Raw genomic sequence first — 26758 nt, 5'->3', positions numbered from 1 at the left:
CACAAGGAATTAATAACCCGTTCAATTTTTTGCTTCATCTTGTGACATCGGAAGTGTTGCCGTGTTTATTACATCTCAAGAATATCCTGATTGTGACGATTTTTTTTGAAGTCGCATCTATTAATGGAAGTCTATAAAAAATCAGAGATTCATTTTTGAATCTGTTGAAATTTTATATGTCATTCTAGAAAAAGATTGCTTTGAATAACTCATCAAATAAATAAAGTCGCTCGGTTGCTAAATGAAAAAAACGATATACGAACTTATATGATTCCAGGGTTCGTTTGCTGATTAAGTGACTTAGAGGCCCTAATACCTAATTAAAATACAACGAAAGTCTTATTTTAAAACCGAAATAATTAATAATTTAAAAGAATGAAATAGTGAAACTCCATCATTCCGACCCACGCTTATCGATAAAACTGACAGTCGATAAAAGAAAAAAAATGGCCGCTTTTAATTGTCACGCGATCAGCGTTTAACGTTTGACGTTTCGAGATTAAGGCCCGTGAACGTGAAACGCTATTAATGGATTTAAATTCGAACGATATTGACAAATTAGTGCCATTAATAACCCGATGCGGAGAGCCTTAATGTTCTTTATTGTTCTATTTATCTGACTACGATTGTCTAAATAGATTGTTAATTTTAACCATTGGTTTGCGGTAATGGTTTTTTGAAAAGATTGATACTGCATTGGGATAGATGATGATAAAAAATTTAATGTTATATTTAAGTGCAATGTCACTTTAACGAATAAGCTCGGGGAGCACATTGTCCGTCTGCACCATTCCGGCGAGCGCCTAGATCGGACTGTGCACATTTTCTGCTAGACCCTGCAGGGTGTCGCTAATTTAGTGCATCGTCCATGTTTTTCTAGCTGAGGGTTTTATAACTACGTTTGTCATAAAGCAAGTATTGTTTCTGTCCTCTACCTACAATGTGTCTCTCACACATTTTATTGATGCAAATTCTTAGATTATACATACAATGAGTATTTTATACATTGGGGGCAATTTCAGACGAAAAAAACAACAACATTTTCTTAACATCACTCATATAGACTTGTTCTGTGAAGAACAAAAATTAACAACAATTCATCTTACATTTGAAACTTCTCACTACTGTTTACCTGAAACAAATTAAAACACTTATTATTTCACTGTCTTATACAAATGAACGAGGCTGCACCGATTTAGCAGTAATATAATTGCGAAATATTGCAAAAAGTAATCTTTAACTGCATTAAGGACGATACAAAGCATTCCAAACAAGACGGGGAACAAATCGTCTAACCATCTGGAAAGGGGTCGGAGGGGGACGGGTGCTACGGGAGGGGAGCGGGGTGGAATCGTACAATTCATAAAACGGATTTATCGACACTGCATAACCGATTTTAGAGACATCCCTACTTTAACGGTTAATGAGCCGTGTGCCGTCTGCTTGAGATTTTTAAATAATACCGATTTGGGGAAATGACTGGGGGCGTACAATGTTACGTGATAATGCGTATGTTCCTTCATGTTTTGAGCGATTTCGAAGGTACTCCGAGAGCTCGAGTTGTAATTTGCTATGCGAATGTGTCATTAATACAGTCAATGACAGTGAACTCTCACGAATACACACAATGAATTGGACACACAGTAGTGCGACCTCGCCTGGAACTTATGGTTTCATTTCGCGAAATATAAACATACTAAATTACAGTACGTATACTCTAATTAAATAATTTTAGTAAATTTATACATTTACAGGAAATTCATGTTGATATTTTGTTTGTCATTGCCGTTCGAATATATGGAAAAGTCCATTCTCTGAATACTTTTTTTTTTTCGTACCTAAACTGGTAGCCTTGAGAGGCTATTCCAGCGTAACCTTAACTAGTAGGTGAGCTCACGGGGCTCAAACCTGACGACATTGCTAACACGAACCCTAGCAAGAGCCGTGCTTCGCAGAATCTACCACCGGATCGGAAACGCGACCCACTGAGAAAATCCGGCGAGAAACTCAGTGGGCTGTGTCTATGGGTTAATTTACGGTGACCGGTGCTTGAAGTACCTCGAAGCACCGTTAGTGGATCGGGAGGATAGATATCCTTGTTGTATTCAGATGAATACAAAACATCCGATTAAACTTAGAATCGCGCTCAAGATGATTTAAGATCTTTGTCCTTCCGAGCAACACCGTCCGCTTGCCGAGAGATCTTGATCCCTTGAACTACGAACTAGTAAATATCCATCACCTCCTTTGCTGATATTTTCCCCAGTATTTGAAGCAATTGAAACACTAGTTGTTTTTAACTGCTTAGATAGGTGAACAAGCTTCCGCCTGATGATAAGTGATCACCGGAGGTCATAAAGATCACAATAGAAATTCAGCTTCCCATCTTGAAATACGAGAAGATGGTTGAAGGTTCCATTATACGGCTCATGGCTCTTCCCCTCAAATTGAAACGTACGAGTATGAGTACTTCGCGGCAGAACTACGCAGGACGATGGCACCTTCCCATGAGGGCCCATTACAAGGTACACTTTACCACCAGTTAATAAAGAAATATGAAAAACATAGTTTTTGAAAATCACATTAAATGAGCAAAATATCAAATGATATTTCATCGATGTACCTTTATCACATCCCTATAGGTATACTTTATACAATCTGTAATAAACGATATGAAGGTTATTCGTTCAGATGACGTGGGACGTCAGAGTGACAAATGTCAAGCAAGTAGGGAAGCGCTCGGCAAATGAAGCCAACAGAAGATATGAGGAATCTTGATACAATCGTCATAAAATTGTATTGATCAGGTTTTTTTTTTAATAAATAGAAAACCGTTTTGCCTACTTCAGCCGCGGAGTCAAACGTGCCAGAAATGGCTAAAAATATGGCAGTTATTCCAATATACGTAGAGACTTTGACCTAATGTCTCAAGATGCCGGCATTAACATTTGAGGTCTTCGGACTCCGGTGACTGATTAACTTTAGGTGGACTGTGAACTCGCACTACCATTGCAATGCCATGAAATAACGATGAAATGTTAAATTTAAAAAAAATACTTCACGGAGATACAACCTTACTACTCTGACTACCTGTTGAGAAATGCGTACGTCCTGATACACACGACACTGAGAGATCCACAGTGGGCCGGCACATACACAGACACGCCGCAGCATCAGGGAATTAATTGTATTATTGTAGCGCTTGGATGAGGAATGGAAGAATTATCAATTAGAATAAGAAAATGGCGCGGAGGGGCCACACTGAGGGCTTTGTTCACGTCAACGTGCGCGTGTGTGTGCGCGTGTGTGTGCGCGTGTGAGGTACAGATCATACGAAACTCTTCATTCTGTCGATATATTGCGTTTTAGTTAATTTTAAACTTATGTATCTCTAAGTTAAAAACGATCATGAAGATATTTTGAAAAGAATTTAGATGCAGATGATCGCAATAAACCGATTTCTGTTTATCTTTATGTTAGAAAAAAAAAAAAAAAACTGATGGTTCTCTTTTGACAATACTTTTTATGTTGGGAGCTTATTATTTGACCAAAAATTTTATCTCGCTTCGTCGACGGGAGACAGGAATACTACAATAGCAAAACCACATCCAGCGACAATCAATCGTAAACAATAAAATAAGGTGCGATAATGTTTCGTGCATTGATATCTATATTTTTGTTATTTGAAGTAGCTGAAATCGCGTGACCATAACAGTGTAACCATATACAAACAATATAATAATAACAATATAATAATAATAAATAGGATATTCAAAATAGCTTAACCAAAGATAATAATTAAAATACAAGAGGATAAAAAAAAGTCAAGAAACAAGAACCCCGTTCGACAACAGAAATCGTAAATCAGACGTCCCTCCAGACCGTAAGCCCCCACCCCACGGGGAGCGGGGGCCGCGAGGGGGGCAGGGGGCCATTCGATTTTCCACAACATTCATCTTAGCATTAGTACTTATAAGATGAGATCTCTGTAATTGTATATGATTGTATCAGTCGACTTCTCCTACTTACGCAATTCGAATATTGTATTTTCTGTCGTGACGTTGACGTTTATAGTAGTTTGACTGACAGCCAGCGTCAAATACTCGTTGTTTGAAGTGGCTGTCTTGTGTCACAGGTAAAGTATGTAACAACGAGCAAACCGTACGTAACGGCCGGACGTGCGTGCCGTCGGAATCGCGACTCGAAGCGACGCAGAGTGAAGTTTGTTGATATCATTGTATTATGTCTATTTCAGTGGAAAACGTCCATACCCTACAGACAGATACCAATTCCTTCAAGTATCTACATACTTAAAGAGTCACGGACGACTTTTGCACTGACTGCCAGACACATAAATAAACCTATAAAATTAATAAGCAATATAAAATTAATAACGGGCAACTATTCATAATCTCTTTTATTGTCGATCCGAAGCAGCCGTGGGCTTGAAAGGTGGGCTATCTGTATACAGTATTGTTGTTCCTTAGATTGCACGCCTCAAAGTGAGTAATAGTATCAATGTTGAGTGATAACCATGAACTTTGGTAACCACTTGGTATCAGAAGAGCCGAGCGCTCGTCAATACAACATACGGTTGCATTGAGGCTCGGTCATTTACAAGAGCCAGTTTATATTTTGAAAGACCTCGTCTAGAAAGGTAAATATATTCATTTATCATTACACGCATTGCTAAAAAATAAGAACACTTAAGTGTCGATGCTCTAAGAAACACAAGTGAAAGACACTAAACATGGACCATTTGTGACCATGGGCCAAATGATCACTAAACATTTGTTAAAATGTTGGCCCAATACGAAATGCTAAAGAATTTGTCTCCAAACAAAGCTCCCCTTGCGTTAATAGACAAGAGATTTTCTAATAACTTTCGATTATTTATTTAAGATTTTCGCCACCTGAGCTTTCGGGGACTCGCAAAACTTACCGAATGACAAAAAAGAAAATGAACCTAATTTCTTAAAAGATAAGTTACAAAATCATTTAATGTAAGATTTGTGGTTGGTTACTTTAATAGGATTTCGTTTTGTTACGTTTTGTAATCCTTTTTTTGTTATTTTCTTGAGTTGTTTTTGAGTATAATTAAATGTCTGCCACACCAATAAATTAAGGAGCGCTGTGCTGTCGATCTGTAATCGTACAATGGCGGTGGTTATTGCTGTCGAAACCCGCAATCATATTCTATAACAATATCACATAATATGTACAGGTTGTTGTACAATATTAGAATATTACATTGGCAACATTTTGTAAATTCATAAAATTGTTTCCAGGTTATTATAAATTTTCAAAAGAACGTAAAACTCATTGTTCTTCGTTTGTAGTGTGTTTATGAAAGAAAATTACTTCCTTCAAAACCGAATGTCATTATCCGCGGCAGCCACGATATGATCCATCCACACTGCACGACTTGTCTCTAACTTGTGTTGAGGGAGAATTTTTAAATTAACTATGAATGTCTGTGAGATAATTATAATCAATGCGTCTATTTACGTGATACTGAACCTGATATATTTTAATATTATTAAAAAAACAATTTAGTACGAGTACTCTAAAAACAAAAAAACAAAACAAAAATTTTATTATTTTTCAAATAAGATGTTACACGTGTACTTCAGGAATTCGTAATTTAATAGGATTCCTTTGAAAGCAAATCTGGCTGTGAATGGGACGTTGTGAGTGCTTATTCAAAAATAGAATTAACGCTGTCAATAAATACCTCACACGAACGAAAAACATTTCTAAATAAACGCTAAAGAGAGAACGTCTTAACTCGCAAGTTCATTTAAGGCTCAGGACTTAGAATTGAAAATAGCTTGTACGTTTGAAATGTCAGCTAAGTGCCTAACATTGTTTGTATTCAAATACATCGATCGATAAAACTTAAACAGTGATCCGTTTCTATATATTACGTTTCGGGGGCTAATTCCTGTTGTCATAAATCGTGGCATTAATTTAACGACAATGCATTACGTACTATCCTAAGAGAACTATTCCGATAGATTGGTTACAAACGCCATTGTAATTAATGGCGGTTATATCAAGCGAAAATAATCGAGAAATGTACTTAAAGATGATACTTAAGGGCGGAATTCGTTTGAATTGTCTCTTGTTTTGGGAATACGGGGGCGTCACCGATTCTCAATCTTGCGGTCGAAGCGCCCAAAGTTTATATTTGATTGAAGTATTACGTCATTAGGTAAATTGGTTAATGTCTTCCGAAAGGACGTTACAAGGAAATGTTTTGTTCTGTATGCTCAGTGTGGATGTTCGTTGTTGTCGGATTAATCGAATGCGTATTGATAGATAAAGGGAATCTAGTCGTGTGGATAAGAATCTAATAGAATACTTAATAAGTGACGAAAATGTTCTTGTTCTACTTGTTGTTGTACAATACAGATCACGGAGAGAGACACAAGCTTGATTGTTTGATGTAAAATATTATTTGATCTCAGAAAACGACAAAGATTGAACAAATTTGTTAGTTGTAATTACTATATTTTAATTGGAACCCGTATAGCGTAATTACGAGAAAACTTAGATTTAATTTCTTCAAAAGTTTATAATGAGCATCATGAAAATAATTTGTTGTGGTCCGGAATCATTGGGGTAAACAGAGGTATAAAATAAATATTAATAACGAAAAGAAAATATATATTAAAAATAACAAAAGAACTAGATTAAGAACATTTTGTTCGTAACGTTGTCGCAAAATCGTCTTTAATGATAAGCGGGGGGTTAGTGTCACGAGTGGTGCACGGACCACGACAGCTTACCGTCAGAGTAACAGTCACGGCGGTACCTGCACAGCTACTGAGTAGTGCCGACTACTTCCGCGTCGATATTCATTTAAAACAAAAATATGGATCGATTAATGAGCGTTGATAACCTCGATTGATCTCACACGTATACGCACTAAAGTATTGTTAGATTATGTAAGTATTTGGTTTGATCGTTTATGTGAATCGCGAATGTCGGAAAAAATATAATGTTGTTAACAGTTCGATTTGCACTACGGCCAAACAAAAAAGGGTGCGTGTACTTATTATGTACGCGCGTAAGAAGTTATACTTTATTTTTGTTAAATTTATTTCTTTTTTTTATTTAAATTTTAATCAATTTGAAAAAAAATCGATTAAACAACATCCTCAAACACGCATATTGGACATCCCTTTTCTTGACATCGTATAAATTCGGTAATTCTCGGTACGGTTCGGAAAGTTCACCTGCGGCTATATTCAGACTCGCCAAGTTACGTCGGTCGTATTGTAATGAACGATTTAGTGGGCAACTTCATTCTGTTAATTTTATGTCACGGTGCGCGCGCATCGTAAAATTTCACTCTCATCAATTTTTCATAACGCGCCTAAACAAGTATAACTTCAAAAATATATAATGCAATAACAAAATAAATAATATATATGGCTGTACATTATTATAACTACTCAATAATGCGCTCTATCAACTGGCCCTCAATCAGTACTTATTAGCCTACAACATCCCAAAGATCTATCTCCTCAGTCTGTAATTTTTTTTTATTTCCGACATGAAAAAAAAACGAAAATATTTTATTATGGACTTTATTAGATTTGAAGGGATCCTATTAATAATACATAGGATACGAGTTTTCACAAATACTACTGTAATACACAGAATTTTAGCTAAGAATGGCAGAGATCACGCGAACCTAAACCTATTTCTGTCGGAATTAATCAACAACCGCAAATAAAGTTAAAAAAAATATAATTTAATACCAACCTTAAATTGATAATTGATTTGAAGCTAACTTCCCAAAACCTCTATCAAGAGCGAACGGATGCACGACCGTTATCTCGCGCAGTCACTTGGGACATGTACAATGTGTAACAAACAATATCGACAAAAAAAAAATGTTATATAAAATTATAATTTATCAAACTTTACAATGTTTCGTGTATTGATATTTTTGGTGTGTTGTCAAAGTTTCATTCCGGAGAAACGTTCGTTCAGAGCGATATTCAAACAACGAGGCCACACAACAGCGAGCTTCCAGCACAACGTCCATTCACAGAACGATTCTGGTGTAAAATTAACTCTTTTAAATGTTTCTATTAATATATACTGTTTTACAAATTATTATAAGTATTTTAAATATATTTTTGGTAACACCTGGTGTTAAGTGGTTATTGGAGTCCATAGACATCTACAACGTAAATTCGCCACCCATCTTGAAATATAAGTTCTAAGGTCTCAAGTATAATATAGTTAGTCATATAAAATCTCCGTGAGTTCATGACAAACTGTTAATTAATTAGAATCTCGTCTACATTATGATAATCACACGGACGGGTAATGGTAAATTTAAGACAAGCGCACAATCTCTTTTTATTTTAATTCTGTAATCACACGAATAATTTTCTTTAACGATGACACTGATATAATTGGTTTATAGTGGTGGTGGTGGTGTAGATATTTCCTGAAGTCGTCGTGGCGAGGTGAAGGAAGGTGAGGGAATAATGAAGTGTAATAAAATGAAACCTGCAAAATTTATAGTTCAAATACGACGTTGACAGCCTCCGTTCGCTAGCCAGGTACCGCTCGCTCACACCTCAATACAATTAAGAATAAAATCTAAATATAAATAAAACCTGAAATCTAATAAGATAGTCTTATCCAATTATATTTAAAAAAAACAATAGACTAATGATTCCTAAGAGGCTATCTATATGTATCTAAATTGTTTAATAATAGATTTTATTGACGAAGCTGTAACAGTTTATAATGATATTTGAATACAATATCCACGTTTCTTAATGGAATCTTAATCTGGTTAAGGCCAGTCTTTCCAGTTAGATCAGAAAAAAGCGGTGAATTCGTAGCCGCGTTCAGTAGATTTGTAAAACAGCTTTGACAAGTAAAATCATTCAACTTCACTTGTTTACTTTCAGTGCTGGTGGACGAGAAAGCGATTTCAATGAAACCTCTTTTCTGATGATTAAGAATAAAAATACATTTGTAACAACTTACTCGGCGCTGGAGAAGTTTTGATCTTGTGACCTTCTTCAATTCTATTTCAATTATATATGAAACTGCAGCTAGGTCACAATCGCACATATTATTAACACAAATACAAATATTTTATGCACTCATGAAATTTTAAATTTTGATTACCACATGTACCTGTCAAAAGTTTAGTAAACAAAGTCGAAATTGCTTTACAAATTAATTTTAGAATAAAAAAATCATAAAGTTTGAGAATCGCAAAGACGCGATATAAAGAGTTCGCTAAACTAAAATTTCGCGAAGGAACAACCAATACTGCCTGACCTCTTAGATAAGCCGGGCCGTTGACTCGATCCGAATTAAATCATTATTATTTAGTATCGATTGTTATTGCTTTGATCGCATAGCGACAACTCGCATCTAATATTAAAATAACAGGAAATAACGAGATTCAAATGGAAGGAAAGAACCGATACGTTCTCCACCTCTACGTCAGATCAGGACGGGATGGCTTGGAATTCGTTTTTCCATTTACACTTATAACAAATGTAATTAATCCTACTCGGGGTTAAGATTTCAGTAGGGTGCACTTTATTGCATAAACATTTGCAAACTGAAATTGAAAATTTGAATACAGTCTCGTATGTATCGTGAAAATAATTCACAAATGATCACAAATGTAAAGGTGTTGATTTTCTAGTTATAGGGCGCATTATAACCCTGGTACCTGGGTCCTGGCTAGTTCCACTAAGGAGCAATCCTTCGCTTGGATTTCAAAAGTAGAAGAAAGTCTAAGGAATACAATTCAGATCATGTTTCAAAGTGAGTAGCAGAGTTTTGTGGGATTAGATGAAACCAAAGCATCATCGGTATTAAGAAAAACGACTTAAGATAAAGTATTACTTTATTAGTATAATCTGTTAACGAATTACACTTTAGTCGTATGTGACCACGAAAACTGTAACACAATTAAAAGTCGCTAATAATATAAGGTCAATGAAAATGAGTGATTAAGCCCACGAGTCGCGACAGCCGAAGATAGCGCTAGCACGTGCATTTAAATATAACGAACCTCGCACCCTTGTACATAACGCTGAGTTGTGAACACAGAGCTACTCTGCTAACAGTGCTCACTGCACAGCGAGCGAACAGTGAAAGTCTCCTACTAACAGTGTCGATAATATTCGATATTGGACTAAGCCTCTGCGATTCCAAATATACTTAACGAAATACACTTACTTACAAATAATGTTTCATATAACTTCGATATCGTTTAGCTAAATCTAGACTTGTTGAGTGCGTGTGTGCGTGCGTGTGGGAGTGTGAGTGCGTGTGAATGTTACGTCAGCTTTACGTTTGTATCTCAAGGTCGAAGGTATCGCTAATGAGGATAACAAGCAGATAATGATTTGTGTAATTTCGATTTTATTTTAGGTTTTTTTATGACCTGAGTGGGCAAGTGGGCTAACGACTCTGGTCACTGGTTACAGTCACCAGAGATTATAGGAAATAAAATGCGACAGTCCAGTTCAGACACAGTTTGTTTAGTTTGCGTCTATCCGGGGTACAACGGAACGCTGATCAGTTATGTTATTAAGTCCTGAAATAATATAAATAAACTAGCTGACCCGGCAGACTTCGTAGTGCCTCAATCAATAAAAAGGAATCCGTTCGATGGGGGACACATCAAAGGAAAAACAAATTGTTCTTTTAATTTAATTCTGAGAATTTTCATATTTTCTACCTTTTAAGTCAGCTCTAGACTTTCACAAATAATTCAAAACCAAAATTAGCCAAATCGGTCCAGCCATTACGAGTTTTAGCGAGACTAACGAACAGCAATTCATTTTTATATCTAGATAAATACCAAAAATAATCATTGAGAAAGTTAAGTAAACGTAAGATATTATGATGTATAAATTTTGTTCACAGGTTCCGATTTTGTATTTTTACTAAGTATTGTATCCTGACATGAAAGAGTTAGACTATTAGTTTTGTTGAAGAAAATACATTCCAATTACAGGAACTAGATTACTGTCTACAGCTGAGCTTAGTCATCCTATTAACCCAATGCTGTGTAAGTTCCGGTTGATGCCGGGCCGCGAATTGTAGTGCCCTTCGCCGGGCCTTCTCCAGTCAACGGCGTCGACGGGCCCGACTAGACCAAAAAACGTGTAAGATTATTGTAATTAGCCGACACCCCATCCGCGTCTAGCGGTGTCGTAAATTACAATAACAAAGCGCCGTGTAATACAGAATGCTAAAAGTTCGTTTGTTTCCGCCTCGAAATATTAATATTAACGATATCTCTGACAATGAAGTGCTGAATGAAAAAAATATATAATGAAAAATAATTTATTCGTAAGATTCGTTTTGACGCCATTGTTCGGGACCGCTCATTACAAAAGATCGGTTTTTATAAACCGATTCCACTGTAGACTTCTAGATGGTGTTTTGATTCAATGTTTGTCTTATAGGGTTAAATTAAGATTAGCGTCATGTCATGTTGAGGTCTAGGACTCCTTCACACTCAAACGCCTAATTACTTAAAAATTATTTAAGGAAAACTGAAACTATACCTGAAGCCACTTGGTGGGGCCACGAGCCGTGCGCGTTGTACGGAGAGATCGCTCGACACGGGCACTAATTACAGCCACACAGACACTTATAAAACAACGATCTAATTTATGTCACAAAAATCAACAATGAAATCTAAGCCAACGCCAGGTGCTCCGAAGCCACATAGAAAGCATAATGTGGAGCATAAATCACTAATAATAGATTCCTACAACAAAACATTCGATAATTTTGATATTTTTGAATGACAAAAACCGGTGACCACGTGTCACTGGAGACCGGTTCAAACCGGTTACATCAATAAAACTATTGAATCGATTCCGCGCATTTAAATATTAAACTCGCTAATCTAATTTAGTCATTATTTCTATCAGTGTAAAGAGCACTATCGCCTTTAATTGATTGGATTTTACTTTTGTCGTATGTCCATTCATCGTTGACCAGCTGTCCCGGCAGTGATGGAAGTAGCTGCAGGGCGACGTCTCGTGACTGATCATAAGTTAATATTTATTCTTTCATACGATTTGCTCGGAGGTATTCATGAAGTGATCGAAGAAGTTAAGACTCTTATCAGGAGTTGTCAATATGGAATTGGCGATATGCGATGATAAATTATCAAGATTATGCAAAAGGTCATCTTCAAGTGTGCATGCATCTATACTAAACATACATCTATACTAAATAAGAATCAAAGTAAAAACGTTTTTTGCTAATGAAGAATAAGCCAAATTGATAATATCAATTTATCAAATTCAAAAAATTAATAAATTCGCCTATCAATATTAATTTGGAACTAGTCTCGCCCCCACCGCCGCCGCGCCGGGGCGAAGCACCCCATGAATACTTAATGACCAAATTAACAACACCTATTGTTTAGTTACGTTGTTTTTTATCGAGAGAACATTAATATTTCGCTTTTGTCTTCCAAATGAGGGAGCTAGGGGGACAGAGGGGGCGCCGGGGGACACTTTGAGAGCCGCAGAAGTTTGATATCGATCGATATTATGCATTCATTTAAATAAAAACAATGGTATTGGGTGTTTGTGACAGATTATAATTGCATCCCGCGCTCACAATAGCGGCTCCGCTCCACGATAACTTCTGTTCAACAAACTATTTCGGTTCGTCGAAGGAATTTAATGTTTCATTTCTTTTCGGGATATCTGATGTTTGTTTACTGAGATTTCGTCCGCGGCAGGACAAACATGAAGTCTAAAGCGCTGGACGAATATTGCTTGCTCTAGTCGCCAATTGATATTTGAGCGAGGTACACACATCCTTTGGATCTTTGGTGCTCATTATTGAATTGCGATAGAACTTCGGCAGTACTAGCCTTGCATCTCACTAACGCGTACACAATTATAACACTTTCCTGTCTACCCGATTACGTTTGAATAGCCGCAAAGATACCACTCAAGCACGAACAGATGATAACAAAACAATAAACATCCTAAATTTGTAATTTATATCTGCATTGTACATTGATTACCGAGAAATACGGTTACATTACCGAACAATAAGGCCCTTAATGTTAACAAGTACAGACAGACACCTCCTTATTCCAATAATATGTCACAAATCATCTTCTACACGACGCAAAGTTTGTAATCAATTGATATATTCAAGACATGTGCCGCCATAATATGTCCAGCATATTCTGAGCTCTAACTATATGTAGCTTATTTGTGTTGAGAGGTCTTAATAAAAAAGAGAGTCACACATGTTGAGGTTCTATAATGAGTTATAGAGAAATTGATTTTATTGGAAACTGTTAAAGTTTATATTCCAATAAGCTATAATTTGTATCAGAATTATAGAAGTTTATTTCGTATTGTACAAAGCTGAATTTGTCATATTTACATTTTGTATTAATGAGAAGTGTGGTAGGCTAAAATAATCGGCTTTGCGATTGATGTTGCCAGAGTATCGTTACACTTGTCATTGCTTGAGACGAGTGGACGGGCTCACGGCTCACCTGGCGCTAAGTGTTTACAGCAGCCCACATAAATCAGTACACTGGGGCCGCCACGAGATATGAGCTCAAAGTTTCACTTCCATCCAATGTACATCAGCTTGGATTACTCACAGTGATTTACATTGTATGTTAATGTTTTTAGCAATAAATACACAATCGCATAGGTTAATACGCGTTTTGTAAGCTACGATTTATTTTGATTGTCGCGCCATTACAAGTCGTACAACAAATAACTAACTAATATTATGTATAAACTAGACGGCAACAACACTTCGCTTGATATAACATTCATTTATTTATTTTTAGTTTGAAGCTGAGAGCTCACCGTTATTCGGTTTGTATTGAAACGAACCAATTGAAGATGTTATTTAAAGTTATACATATTATATTATATTTAAGGTAAAAATATGCTTCTGAGATTACTATTAAAATTTTTCAGATTTGCATCACCATCCTAATGGGTTTAGTTGGTAGCCGCCCGCTAGATATCAAATAGGCAGATGTGGTAGAACGTCTTGTGAGCGCGCATGTGTAGGTACCACCGCCCTGCCTATTTATGCCGCGAAGCAATAATGCGTTTCGGTTTCAAGGGTGGGGCAGCCGTTGTAACTATACTGAGAACTTAGAACTCATATCTCAATGTGGGTGACCGCATTTACGTTGTAGATGTCTATGGGCTCCGTTAACCACTTAACGCCAGGCGGGCTGTGAGCTCGTCCACCCATTTATTCAATATACAAAAATTGCTGATGTACGAATTCTATAATTAAAAATGTTCGTTCAGGAATTAACTTTACAAAACAAATCGTATCTCGTGTAGCAGCAGCACGACACATTCCTATACATAAATATATTGTGAAGACGCAATCGTTACATTCCGCACGCCACCTTAAACGAAACTAATCATCGATGGAGGCCCGCGATTGTAATTGCTAATTAATATTGATGACGTACAGTGCGATTCTAATAATGACTTCATACATAAAACATTATCTGTACTTTAATGTTTGTCTTTCAGGTTCGTTTTGCGGCCGCGTCTTAAGACTGAAAAATTATGAGTTTTGGCGCGTTCATGTAATAATGTCCGGTCATCGTTCTCGTCGAATCCATCGCTTGCGACGAAGGGCTCGACGAGCGAATTAACCCACAGACACAGCCCACTGAGTTTCTCGCCGGATCTTCTCAGTGGGTCGCGTTTCCGATCCGGTGGTAGATTCTGCGAAACACTACTCTTGCTAGGACCAGTGTTAGCAACACTCCGGTTTGAGTCCCGTGAGCTCACCTACATGTTAGGGTGAAGCTGAAATAACCTCTCAAGGCTATCAGCATAGGTAGGAAAAAAAGCTATCTGATACTTCATCAACAATTAAATAAATGAAACTCGTTTTAGATATAAATATACATATAGATGAAATATGTGCGGACTCATACACATTACTTTGTATTTAAAGACGTATCTACTTGATTGTAAGTTGCTTTCATTACTTTTAATGGTTTTTTCATGTCACAATTAACATCAATGAATCTGTTTTCGAAAGGATTTGTTTGCGAAATGTATTTCAGATGGAATCTTACGTGCAGGAGAGTCGGTCACGAAAATGACACGAGATGTCACCGAAACACGCCAGATGTGTCGTATTAACGACAAAGAGAAATACGTTTAATGAAAAACAACTGAATTTAACTTTAAACAGGTTTCTAAATGTTTAGCGAGATTAAAGGAGTGATTCACGTGTTGTTCACGCTCTCGAGTAACGCTAACGGGGGTGGCAGGGAACATAAGTGCTTTTGTATGTCGCCGTTTAGGCGTTCAGGGCGCACACTCGATCGAGCGCTGCGACTGTCTCATTGCGAAGGTATCTTTTGTGTAAATATTTTAATTTGAAATCGTTCGTTCCGTGTGTCACGTATTCGACGAGGCCCCCGGATGATTCACGGCCGCACACACTGATGTCACGCTCACGGAGAGCTTACAGTCTGTCGAAACTGTTATCAGGCCCGTCACGCGGCGACTCCGCGCATCCGAATCTAATGATAAATCGTCCGCAGTTTACTCAAGGCAGTGACGTAAACAATAAAATTAACAATTTACAGTTCACAAAACGTGTAACAAAAGTACGAAAATAATTCCTTTGCCTTTGATGAATAAATAATTTATCGCTCCACTAAAACCTGCATAAGAAAGAAATGTTGATAAACATCGAACATTAAATATGTAACTGTTGATGATCGTAAAAGATGGAAGCCAGACGCACGCGTGTACGAGATGTACTGCGTCTAGGAGAATGTTTAATTAGCTCGCGTTCCGAGGCTCACTTCACCTCCGACCAGTCAAAAAGAATTCCACGGACGATTTGCGCCGAGAGCCATTCCCTAGCTCCGGCGACGCGACTGCACCGCGTCAGAGCGGCTGGACGGGGCTGGTCTCCGCGCGCGGCGGCAACAGGTGCGCGGCGGGGTGGTCCGCCAGCCGACCTGAGTCTCCGCGCCCGTTTGATTCATGCGCTCGCGCTGTCGCTTTTTAATACTGATTTACAATAAAAACAGTAACGTTTCACCGGCGATTGATGTGAGTTATGATGAATGTAAAGTCTTTGATGTTCGCTGCCATGAATCTATCGAGCCGGCTGCCGGGTATCGACGCGGGCGCGTGTTTATAAATAGTCGGGCCGATTCGACGAGCCGCCTCCGTTTTAGTTAATTATGAGCTTATTAAAGAAACATCGTTCGGTGACTTTAATGAAATCGCTCTGGACGGCTCCCGAGGGCGCGCCGGTGACGCTACGCTACACACGTTCATATTACATTATTACAGTTTTTTATCTCGACTAAAATTAGAGTAATCAGCACGGAGCACGGAGCACGGGGCACGGGGCACGGGGCACAAAGAGGCAGATCGCTTTCATCATCGACACGACGCTGTTTACCCGACTCGTTCCGAGAACGGAGCCCCGCATTCAATACTTGGAAATAAATATGTGAGTTTGACATTTGCTTTCATGTGGGTTCGCGTGCTCGGGGCGGACCGGCGGCCGCGCTCGCCTTACGCCGTCCACATAAAGTTTATTTTAGTCCTTTTACGTTCCGATCGGTCTATGATTTTTTTTTGTTATGAAATTATCTCGCGTGCCGATTTCTGTCGAGATGATAGGTTACGTTTTACGGCGCGTCTGATTGCTTCTCCTCTGGCGTCTCGCGTCTGCTTTCTCTTTGATTGACGGACTCGGAAGTCGATGGAGAGATCTCGTCGGTGAGTGCGGGCGCTTTAATATACCTAGCCCATATTCCATATATCTCATAGCTGTGGACGAGCTTGTAGTTGTGAATGCTATTCGACTCCCGTGTCATCGTCGGTTAGTCGAGGGTGACTCGTCGTGGACGGCGCGTGGAAGATCTTGGCGCACTCTCACTTGCTGACGTTTATACTAATATTTTTGTAACAAGATTATGATGTAGATATTACAAAAAAAATCATGATGAAGAGAGACGCATCTCGAACGACCCTCGTATTTCCTGAATAGAATTAGTCACGGCCGGCTTCGAGGAGTTGGAAATATCCGAACAAACTGAGACAACGTTTAAAAGTGACGGAAGTGTGTTGAATTGTTCAAAATTTTTTAGCAGCACGCATTCGATTACGAAATTTTTGTGGCTAATATTTTCGATTTGATTGTTTTAATTCATAAACAACTTAAGGTTTGTCTGTTTTTGTCTAACAGAGGGGTGACGCGACCACACCACGCGACCATCCATGGGTGCTTTTACTGCATTCCTTTAATCCTGCTTACATTTAACCTGCGAAGTATGCCTCCGTTCCGATCTGAACGGCAGAGCAGACGTATTAGAACACATTTGAGACTTCCGCCTCATGTCTCAAGCGAGCGGGACATCCCCTTCAACACCAACTGGAGAGTGAGCTCGCCTGCCTGTCGTGTGCACTAGCTCAGAGCGCAATGTTTGAATGAAGGTGAGTCCAGCGCGGTCCTGTCCCAGGGAACATCGCCCTCGCAGCAGCCGCGCCAATGTTCTATATGCATCGCATTGACATTTCAAGAGTCGTTAATTTCTATCGTTGGCTCATCGATTCATACATCACACTTCATAACATCGTTCTAATGCGTTTTGGCTTTAGAAATAGCGTGCAAGCTATAAGAATAGACGGCCGAGTGCTAGAAGCGGTCCAGTTGCAACGATTTATTGCTTTCGTGTGCACATTTGTCACGTAATATGTGCATATTTGATTTAGTAGTGTTGGATACCGCGACAACAAATCTTGTGTTGGAAACACTTTTAATTTAAGGCTGTGTAGATATCGGTTATACTGAGCTATCGTCAGGATCTGTCGTCCCTGCGTTGTCTACACGGTCTATTCTAACATTGGACGATGAGGTTGAGACGACAGAGAAAGAAAGAAAGTATTTAGTTCCCGTCTCAGCTTCGAGCTTAGTCCCTAGCACCCTGTATAAATAACAATATTAATTAGGAGCCAATAACTAGTCCAGAAGCACCATCAGTAAACGTCAATACGAGATTTAAATAAACACGCATCCTTCCCTAACGTCATTAGTCAGACGTGTACGAAAATAATTCACTCCGGTATCATCCACGACTTTACGACTCGAACGTTAATAAGAATAAAAACGTAGTTACGAAAATAAAAATCGAAAGACAGTCGTCATAAACCAATTTCGAGCATATTAACAGAAATAGCGTCCACACTCTTTCATGTCTTGAACGAGACTGACATAAAACTGTTATTTATCGCCTTTTTATATTACAGCGCCATCTATGAACGAAACATGAAAGCAGTTTTATGACGTTTGAAAAGTTCATCAATGATTTACGTTTGAATATTATAACTTTATGAAATCAAACTGCACCCGTATTCATATTTAATGGTTTGTTTTTTAGTATTTTTAATTTACGAGGTGTTTAGTTTTTAACGGCAGGTGTATTTTTGTAATGGGAGGTTTGGGAATTAAAAAAAAAACTTCCTTTGAAACAAAAATGAGAAACAATGTGTTTTATAACGCTGTAAAAGTGCCGTTGAGCTATTCTTCATACACACGTATGTATGTACATCCATACATACATCAAACATGGTGTGCTTGTTTGTTTTGTGTTGCGATTACAATAATACGTAATGTCTCAGACGCTTTCGAGTTTTGAAAGTATTTTTGTTGTAATTATTGTACTGTTGTGTTGTGCAAGATATATTTACAGTGCACTTGTGTAGTGTACTGGACAGTGAGCTACCGTGTTATATATACATCGTGTTCTTTTTTAGAATACAATTTAATCTTATATGACGGAGCCAGGGATGGCTGAACCTAGCAAGAGCAGTGCTTCGCAGAATCCACCTTCGGATCGGAAACGCGACCCACTGAGAAGATCCGGCGAGAACCTCAGTGGGCTGTGTCTGTGGGTGAATTTACTCGCGGAGCGTTTCGTTACAAGCAACAGGTTCGACGAGGACGGTGACCGGTGCTTGTGGTACCTAAAAGCACTGTTAGTGGATTGGGAGGATCCAAGATGACGTGATTAGGGCTACGACGACTGTTTTCCATTCGGTCCGCAGGATGGGGTACTGTATGTAATATACTATATATCTACAGCACGTGATGTGATGACTGCCTCACGCCCAGCCTTGGACCAGGAAAACTAATCATACAATACCATTGAGGATTTGACCTCATGTCTCAAAGTGTTGTTTATAAGCTCCAGTAACCATTTAAAATCAGGTGGCGCGTGAGCTGGAGTAAAGAAAATTAGGAAGTTATGATTAATACCATTTTTACGGTTTAATCTCGCTTTTTTATTGTCTACATTGCTGCCGATGTTTCGATAACTTTACAGTTTTCATGGTCCGGAAGACGTCAAAGTAGTTTTCTTTAAGTCTGTGGTTCGTGCAAACAGAAGAAAAAACTAAGTTGACTTTCATCGATGTTGTGCAATGAGGTCCACGGTCAGCTCCTCCGAACTGCAGACTATAGAGATAAATAACAGTACTCGTGTATTTTAGATTTACTTAAATGGCTTCGACTTTAATTAAAAAAGTCCGTAATAATGTTAGAAAAATGAAACGTAGAACTGGAAAGCTCAATAAGAAAAGTTTGAAAGAAACCAAAGCATTTATCGGTTGTCATCAAAATGGAATAACAACTTTCACCCTTCATTCGAACTTAATTAAAGCCACCGAAAAAAAATTCTGAAAGAAGTTGGTCCCTTCAATAGGTCTAATAAGTTTTGAAGTTAAGCGCGGATTGTGAGTCAGGATTGCCGTCATGTCGCCGCGACAGTTAGTACGTACGCACGACGTACTTCCTTACCTTTCTTTGTGGTATTTTTCATTATTTACCTTTCCGGCTGTAAAGGTATTGTTTTAACAAGGTTTCCTTATTCTTTCAATGTAATTATTAACTTTTAAACAAAAAATTAGAACAATACGGAGTCTAACAATACATTCGCAACTTGGACCGCCGCTCGCGTGTTGTGGCAACCTTTAAATTTGGATTGGCTGTTTGTTCTACTACAACATTATACAACGAGACAAACTCGCCGTTCGTCTGATGATAAGATCCTCATTTTTCTACTCTCTGAATTTTATATTGAAGTAATAATTTGACCTGACGTCCAATGACCTGACATTACTCTATAAATTGTAGGTCAAATATATGTAGTTCAATTTGAATAAGTTATGATTATATTTTCAATCTATTTTTTTCTATTTTCAATAGATACGGGGGAAGTAAGGACTGTATATCGTGTTCGTCCACGGTTTTTTTTTTATTGCTTAGATAGGTGGACGAGTTCACAGCCCACCTGGTGTTAAGTGGTTACTGGAGCCCATATACATCTACGACGTAAATGCGCCACCCACCTTGAGATGTCAGTTCTAAGGTCTCAGTATAGTTACAACGGCTGCCCCACCCTTCAAACCGAAACGCATTAATGCTTCACGGCAGAAATAGGCAGGGTGGTGGTACTTACCCGTGCGGACTCACAAGACGTCCTACCACCAGTAAAATACCCATCTCTTCCCGAGACTGATAGAAATATGAGCAGCACAGTTGTTGAGTGTGTCCATACATGTCGGTAGCACCACACCTGCACATATACATACCCACCATCTCTTGTCCTGTTCTACATTTTCTTGTTCGGAGCCATCACTCTACGAAGTCTTTATTCCCTACATTAACCCTTCCCTTTTCTTATTCGAGTCAATAAAATTTCTTTACGTAAGTTGGTTCAAACAAAAGTAGAGATGTCGTAAATAGTGATATTTATTTAGTGCAAGGATTATCGTTCGTTCGAAGCCGATCAATCATTCCATTGAACGTATCCTGTTTCCCTTCGCTAGAGATGGGTACAACAAAACATCGATATTTTTAACAATTAATAAAGTTCCTTTTGATTTAGTTTGAATAATTAGTGGGTGTTAGTAAGGTGTGCTTAAAGGTGAATCTCGATTGCTTACATCACATTGAATACAATGTGTAACATTTTTAAGTGCATGGGACTTCCACCGAAAACTGCCCAAATCGTGTAGCCTTTAATATGCGATCTCTGGTTTGGTATTGCGGGGCTCCTGGGCAACTTTCATAAGAGGTTTAGTCCCAGGTGTTGCAGGAGCTAACGTTCAGTGGAGGATGGGTTGCGATGAACATCAGTCACAGGGGAGGCTGGTAGTTTTTAATAAATTCGTAGATACCATTGATGTAACACATTTCTAAAAACTCGGTAATAAACAACCGGTTTAATTATATTTATCGATATTTAATGATCCCGTCTCTATCTTCTAAACAACTGTCAAATACAATTCCGAGCTGCCCCCGCGCAAGTAATTGATTTATTGATCATACGTTACATTCGATGTGATGTGACCGCCAGTGCATCCTCCGCACACCGCGCTCTTAACAGGCTGACCTGGCAACTTGACATAAGTGAGGATAAAAGTGCTAAAAATATTTCTCTGGTGAATGTGTCTGTCGTGTATTGAGTAGTAAGCTGACGTTGAGAGTTATTGGTCAATACATCTCATATTCTGCCCGAGTATGACCGAGGCGACCTGGAACCTCATCATGCTGCTGTTACTACGTTTTCCATCGTCTTGTCGTAGCAGTCCCTGCCTATCCTATCCTCCAAACGCTTAGGGCATTTAACCTGAGATTTAGCGTCGATGATTGGCGTATCGCGGAAATAGGCAGGATGGTGGTGCGCACTCCGAATACATACACCCTGCCCACTGGTAGTAAAGCCAACAGACAAACGAAGCAGTGTTGTGGACTATTCTTTACTACATTCAAAGAGTCGTCGGTTATGGGCATCATAATGCCAGCAAATCACTGTTTATTGCTGAGCAATTTTAAAAATTTTTTTGAAGCAGGTTTTTTCGTAGCATGATCAATTCCTTCCGGAGACAAATGGTACGCGTCAAAATGAAATGAACAAGCAGTGGTTCAAGGCAGTTAGGACGAACCCTGTTCGGTACTGGGAGGCGTAATGATAAGAAGATGATAACAGGAGTAACACATCACAGAGTAATGAAATCGAACCCGGAAAATTGATAAATTAATTACAGGCGATAGCATGCACGAATCGATACCAAAAATAATTAAAAAATTAATCGAATACTTCCGGTGGAGCATACGGTGGTGTATAACACAAAAAGTCAGTTTCTCCGTAGAACGGAGTGGTTTGCCAAGTATAACATATCTTTAATAGAGAGTAATAACGTGTTTTGGCCCATTATGATGGTATCCCCGTGGTTGCTTATTGTACTTAGTTTGTTGTTTCCACGGACAGGCGAGGCCCAGGTATTCGGTTAGTCGTTTGTAAATTATCACGAGGATACAACTGAAAATCATAAGTATGTTTTTTTGAAAGCTAATTGTGTTGCGATAGATTCGACACGCGCCGCGATGAAGGTTTGTCGTACAGATGGCCACCGGAGCGGCTCCATCCAACTGAACCAAATACAACAGCAAAGATCATGTAGTTAAAAATATATCCCTCCAGATTCCATTGTTAATTGACATTGGCAAGCGCTCCCGATGTCAGTCTAATACCAATTAGTGTTGTGGCAAGTCGCGTCGCACGCACCCGATGTGACGCCGGTCGAAGCAGTTGACAGAGACGTGTGACTCGTCTCAGTCGTTCATTGATTTTTATGATTATTTGTACGGACTAGTCAAGTATTTTAGCAAGGGTATATCAGCATGCTTTTATGTGAAATCATTCATATTTGTTCACAATAAGACACGACATCTCCAGTGAACGCTACTAGGTACGGGAAATTGTAAATTCCCTAAGGTCGACTCGACTACGACTGTTTTTTAACATTACAGTGCGACACATCGGCTTTTTCTCCAACGTAAGATATTTTATTTTTAAATACAAAACGTTATAATTTGGATTATAGTCTCCGGATGATCTATAAGTTTTATTTTTGAGAGGTTGGGAATACTGGTCATTTCAGCGAGCACGGGCTCAGCAAGTAGGGTAGGATATATAACGCCCGAGTGCCTCTGAAGGAGACCTAACCTAGACACCTAAGGGCAGTTCCTTCGCGAATACATCTACCGTCGTATCACGACCAGCTAAAAGGATCGGCGAGAAACTCAGCGGATTTATGTTATAGGTTAAGTTTTACGACGAACTCGAGAATATGAATACCATTACTCATACCATACCATACCACACTCCTAGTGCTAGAGCTGCAGGCGTCTAATAGTTGGGTTGCTGGATCATTGAGTGAGCCAAATTCGGGAAGTACTCAACGTCGGCCAAGATGAGGCAGTTTTCATACCGCATTGCCTTATCGAAGCAATGTGATTATACGTAATCTATATTGCACTATATTACTATTAATTTATAATCGTTTTCAGAATTGGTTTCAGTCGTGTGAAAACAAATGATTATCAAATTCAATTAGAAACTGAATAATGGATCTTAAACGGAAGCATTGAATGACGCCCACGAATCGATCAATCAATATTATCGATATACTAAATTAATCGTAACTCGCACGAGTTCAGCTCTAATTGAGACCAATGAAGCAGTGATGCAGCGTTTAAGTCAGTTTCTGATATGTATTTATGATCATAGACGCCCACCGTACTGTTAAAATATCGTTTGTAATGGTCAAAGACCTTTTGACTTGTAAGAGATAAAGTACCTAGGATTACCGAGAGGATGTGACAATGCCAACGTCTTATTGAATGTATTGACTGATTTTTTTGCTAACAATTTTAGGTGTTCATTCCAGCCAACATCAGTGTCATAGACAGAATGGTCGAGACCAGGCAGAGGGCTCTGTATCCATCTATATCCATATAACAGACAGTCTATTGACGAACCTTGAATTTGATTTTATTGCTCTAAAGTAGCTAACTAATTTAAAACTATAAATTGAACTCACCTCTTTCTCTTTAGCTGCCAACTCATTCTCCAAACTTCCTCCCTGAACGATAGGACTACTCCTAGATGAATTACTATTACTCCTAGCCGTGGCAGCCATTTCCATCTTGTCTAAATCCTCATCAATTTCAGGGGTATGTCTCTTCTCTTCTTTGATATCTGGACTATATCGGTCTATTCTAGTATCTGTGGGTTCCCTGGTTAGGTCTAAGTGGGAGCCATTTGTCTTTGGTGGTATGTTGGCTTGGAGAGGCGTGGGGCTTGTAGTCGCTAGCTGTTCCTTCAACGTGGTGACTTCTTTTTCGGCCAGTGTGGCTCTCTGTAACAATTGAAAGATGACATTTAATTAATGATGAACTGCATCCAAATACTATATTTTCGATGAGTTTAGCAGGAGAAGCTCCATCTGACGTCCAATTGGTTGGAGCTGATAGAAACAGGGTGAATGCGGCTGCTCGTTTCCAGACCTAGGCTAATTATATCCGGAAACGGGGCGGATATTTTTTGCCCAGCAGAAACAGACAGGTTGGTTACGACGACGATACGGCCTTAACATGATACTTTTGCGTTTGCGGAACATTGCTAGTTTCGCGACCCCATCACCCTTTAGGGTGTCCTGGTGAACGCCTTGTGCTCCTCACCACGTTGTGACCACACACGAATGGTGCCCTACTCCTCAATTTTGGCGCGAATCGGCCAGGTTCATGACATTGCCAGCGTTCATGACCAGGGCCCATTACGTTCATCTACCTTCGGCGGCAATAAAACGCTACCCGTGAACATATGTTTGTCTAACTTAACATTTTAATTAATACTGTTCCAGTTATCAAAAAATCAGCATTGTTCATTCAACTATCGACGTTATGCCTATTGTTTTTAATCACGTTATCAGTTCTCATAGCTCGGGTCTATTGTTTGGAACCATTGTTGGAACAGCACATTCAATATTGGTAGTTCAGGTATTATCTTTTACATTCGATCTCAACGGATGTGGTTACTGTTGGATGGAATCGGCTGGAAAATAAAATGGATTTAATTAATGGTTGTTTGTTAAATGGCGTTTCGTTCATAGGGTGGTTGGTTCGAAGCCCGATGTTGATGAAGTTTTCAGAACCCGGACCAGTGTTGACCTCTGACTGTTGAATATATGGCACAATAAGCTATCTACAATCTTATTATGAGTGAGAAAAAGTTAAATAAAACATACATATGCTTAAAATTTTCAACAAAGATCTTGAAATCGCCCCATCTCTCATTGTTTATTAAACTAGCAGATACTTTAACATCAAACATCAAGGAAATTTTAATTACACATAAATTACTTATTTTGTACGAAAAAAACGCCAGTCTACAAATGAAGGAGCATACGAAAATAGTCTATCTAAAAACGATACAATCACTAAGATTCACTAATGAGTCATTAGTTAAAAGAAAGTCGGTTCGGTTACAGACGGGCGTGCACGCGTGACGCGGGTCTGCACAGATAACATCGCTTGTACCGATTGGCCGTTGCAGACGGGCGGGTTTTAATGAAAGTTTGGTTTTATTAGTCATTTTCATTATGGCAAGATTTCGTTAATTAATTACTATACGAGAGTAACTTAAAATTATCATGATTTTTTAGCGCGCATTAAACCGCTTCCGGTGGTATTGTCTGTATGTGTGTGGGTATTAGTTTTTCGAACAAATAAACCGTTTTTTGTTCTACGTTAAATAGTAATTGGCGTTCTGTTACTTCGTTATATCGAAGACCGTTTTGTTCGCACGAAAACGCAACTATCGAGCCACCCGCACTCAGTTTGAAGGAATTACGACTAACTAAAATATTTTTTTTTATTCATCGGTTTTGGTCATTAGACCTGTGACAACACTTCACGTGTCAATGAGACAACATCTTCGGAGATCTCGTGTGATGGATCAATGTGATGGATGTATCGATTTATCGTAAGCAACAGAAGTCACTGTTTGTTAGCTGAGATTCGCAACATTTTTTATGTTAGATTTTCATGGTGCTACAAATCGTAAATATTATCAGAGCTTTTTCAGTCTTGGTTACTTAGATTTAACGCGGAAATGTGAGTATTTTAATTCACAATTATTTATATATAAATAGGCCAAAATAAGTTAAGAATATTTTCACATGCGTTTGTCAAGCGTTTTTTGTTTCTTTTTAATTTATTTTTTATTATTTAGGTGGACTCAATATTCACATTAAAAATCCGTATGTTCTCTTCTTCCCTCTACTCTAGAACTAAATTATAATTTTCAGTGGGTAGTCTTCAATAAGGCGGTACGTGTTGCGTTAACGCAGCGTGTTTCCCACCCGTCTGCAGGCCACGACTAACGCATACAGCCTAGAGAAGTCTAGACTGCACCGATGCACTGCGATGGAGATCAGTGATCACTGGATCAAACATATCAAACTATTCACATTAATTAAATCTTTGGAAAGTTATATTTAGCTACGCAATTGATCACAGACATGCGTTCTTATGACAGGAGAGTTTGAACAAGTGCTTCTATCTGTGATGGTGCTCCGTTTAATGAGTTGACGTCTACTTACTGGTGGTAGGACCTCTTGTGAGTCCGCGCGGGTAGGTACCACCACCCTGCCTATTTCTGCCGTGAAGCAGTAATGCGTTTCGGTTTGAAGGGCGGGGCAGCCGTTGTAACTATAATCTTGGAACTTATATCTCATGGTGGGTGACGCATTTATGTTGTAGATATCTATGGGCTCCAGTAATCACTTAACACCAGGCAGGCTGTGAGCTCGTCCACCAATCAAAGCAA

At 38.7% G+C, this 26758-nt stretch overlaps 1 protein-coding gene across 5 annotated transcripts in view; it reads right to left on the bottom strand.

The window, feature by feature from the left end:
• The window catches only part of cut (homeobox protein, cut), a 182117-nt gene that overhangs the window by 69496 nt on the left and 85863 nt on the right, over positions 1-26758 (bottom strand). For all 5 annotated transcript variants that reach the window (XM_028171142.2, XM_028171143.2, XM_028171145.2 and 2 more), the window contains one exon: positions 23970-24287. In XM_028171142.2, the coding sequence (XP_028026943.2) occupies positions 23970-24287 (318 nt within the window). The remainder of the gene's footprint in view (positions 1-23969; positions 24288-26758) is intronic.

The sequence above is a fragment of the Bombyx mandarina genome, chromosome 16 (genome assembly GCF_030267445.1).
Source record: "Bombyx mandarina strain Sakado chromosome 16, ASM3026744v2".
NCBI classification, from domain to species: Eukaryota; Metazoa; Arthropoda; class Insecta; order Lepidoptera; family Bombycidae; genus Bombyx; species Bombyx mandarina.
The sequence above is the reverse complement of the archived record's forward strand: the minus strand, read 5'-3'. Positions and strand labels throughout refer to the sequence as shown.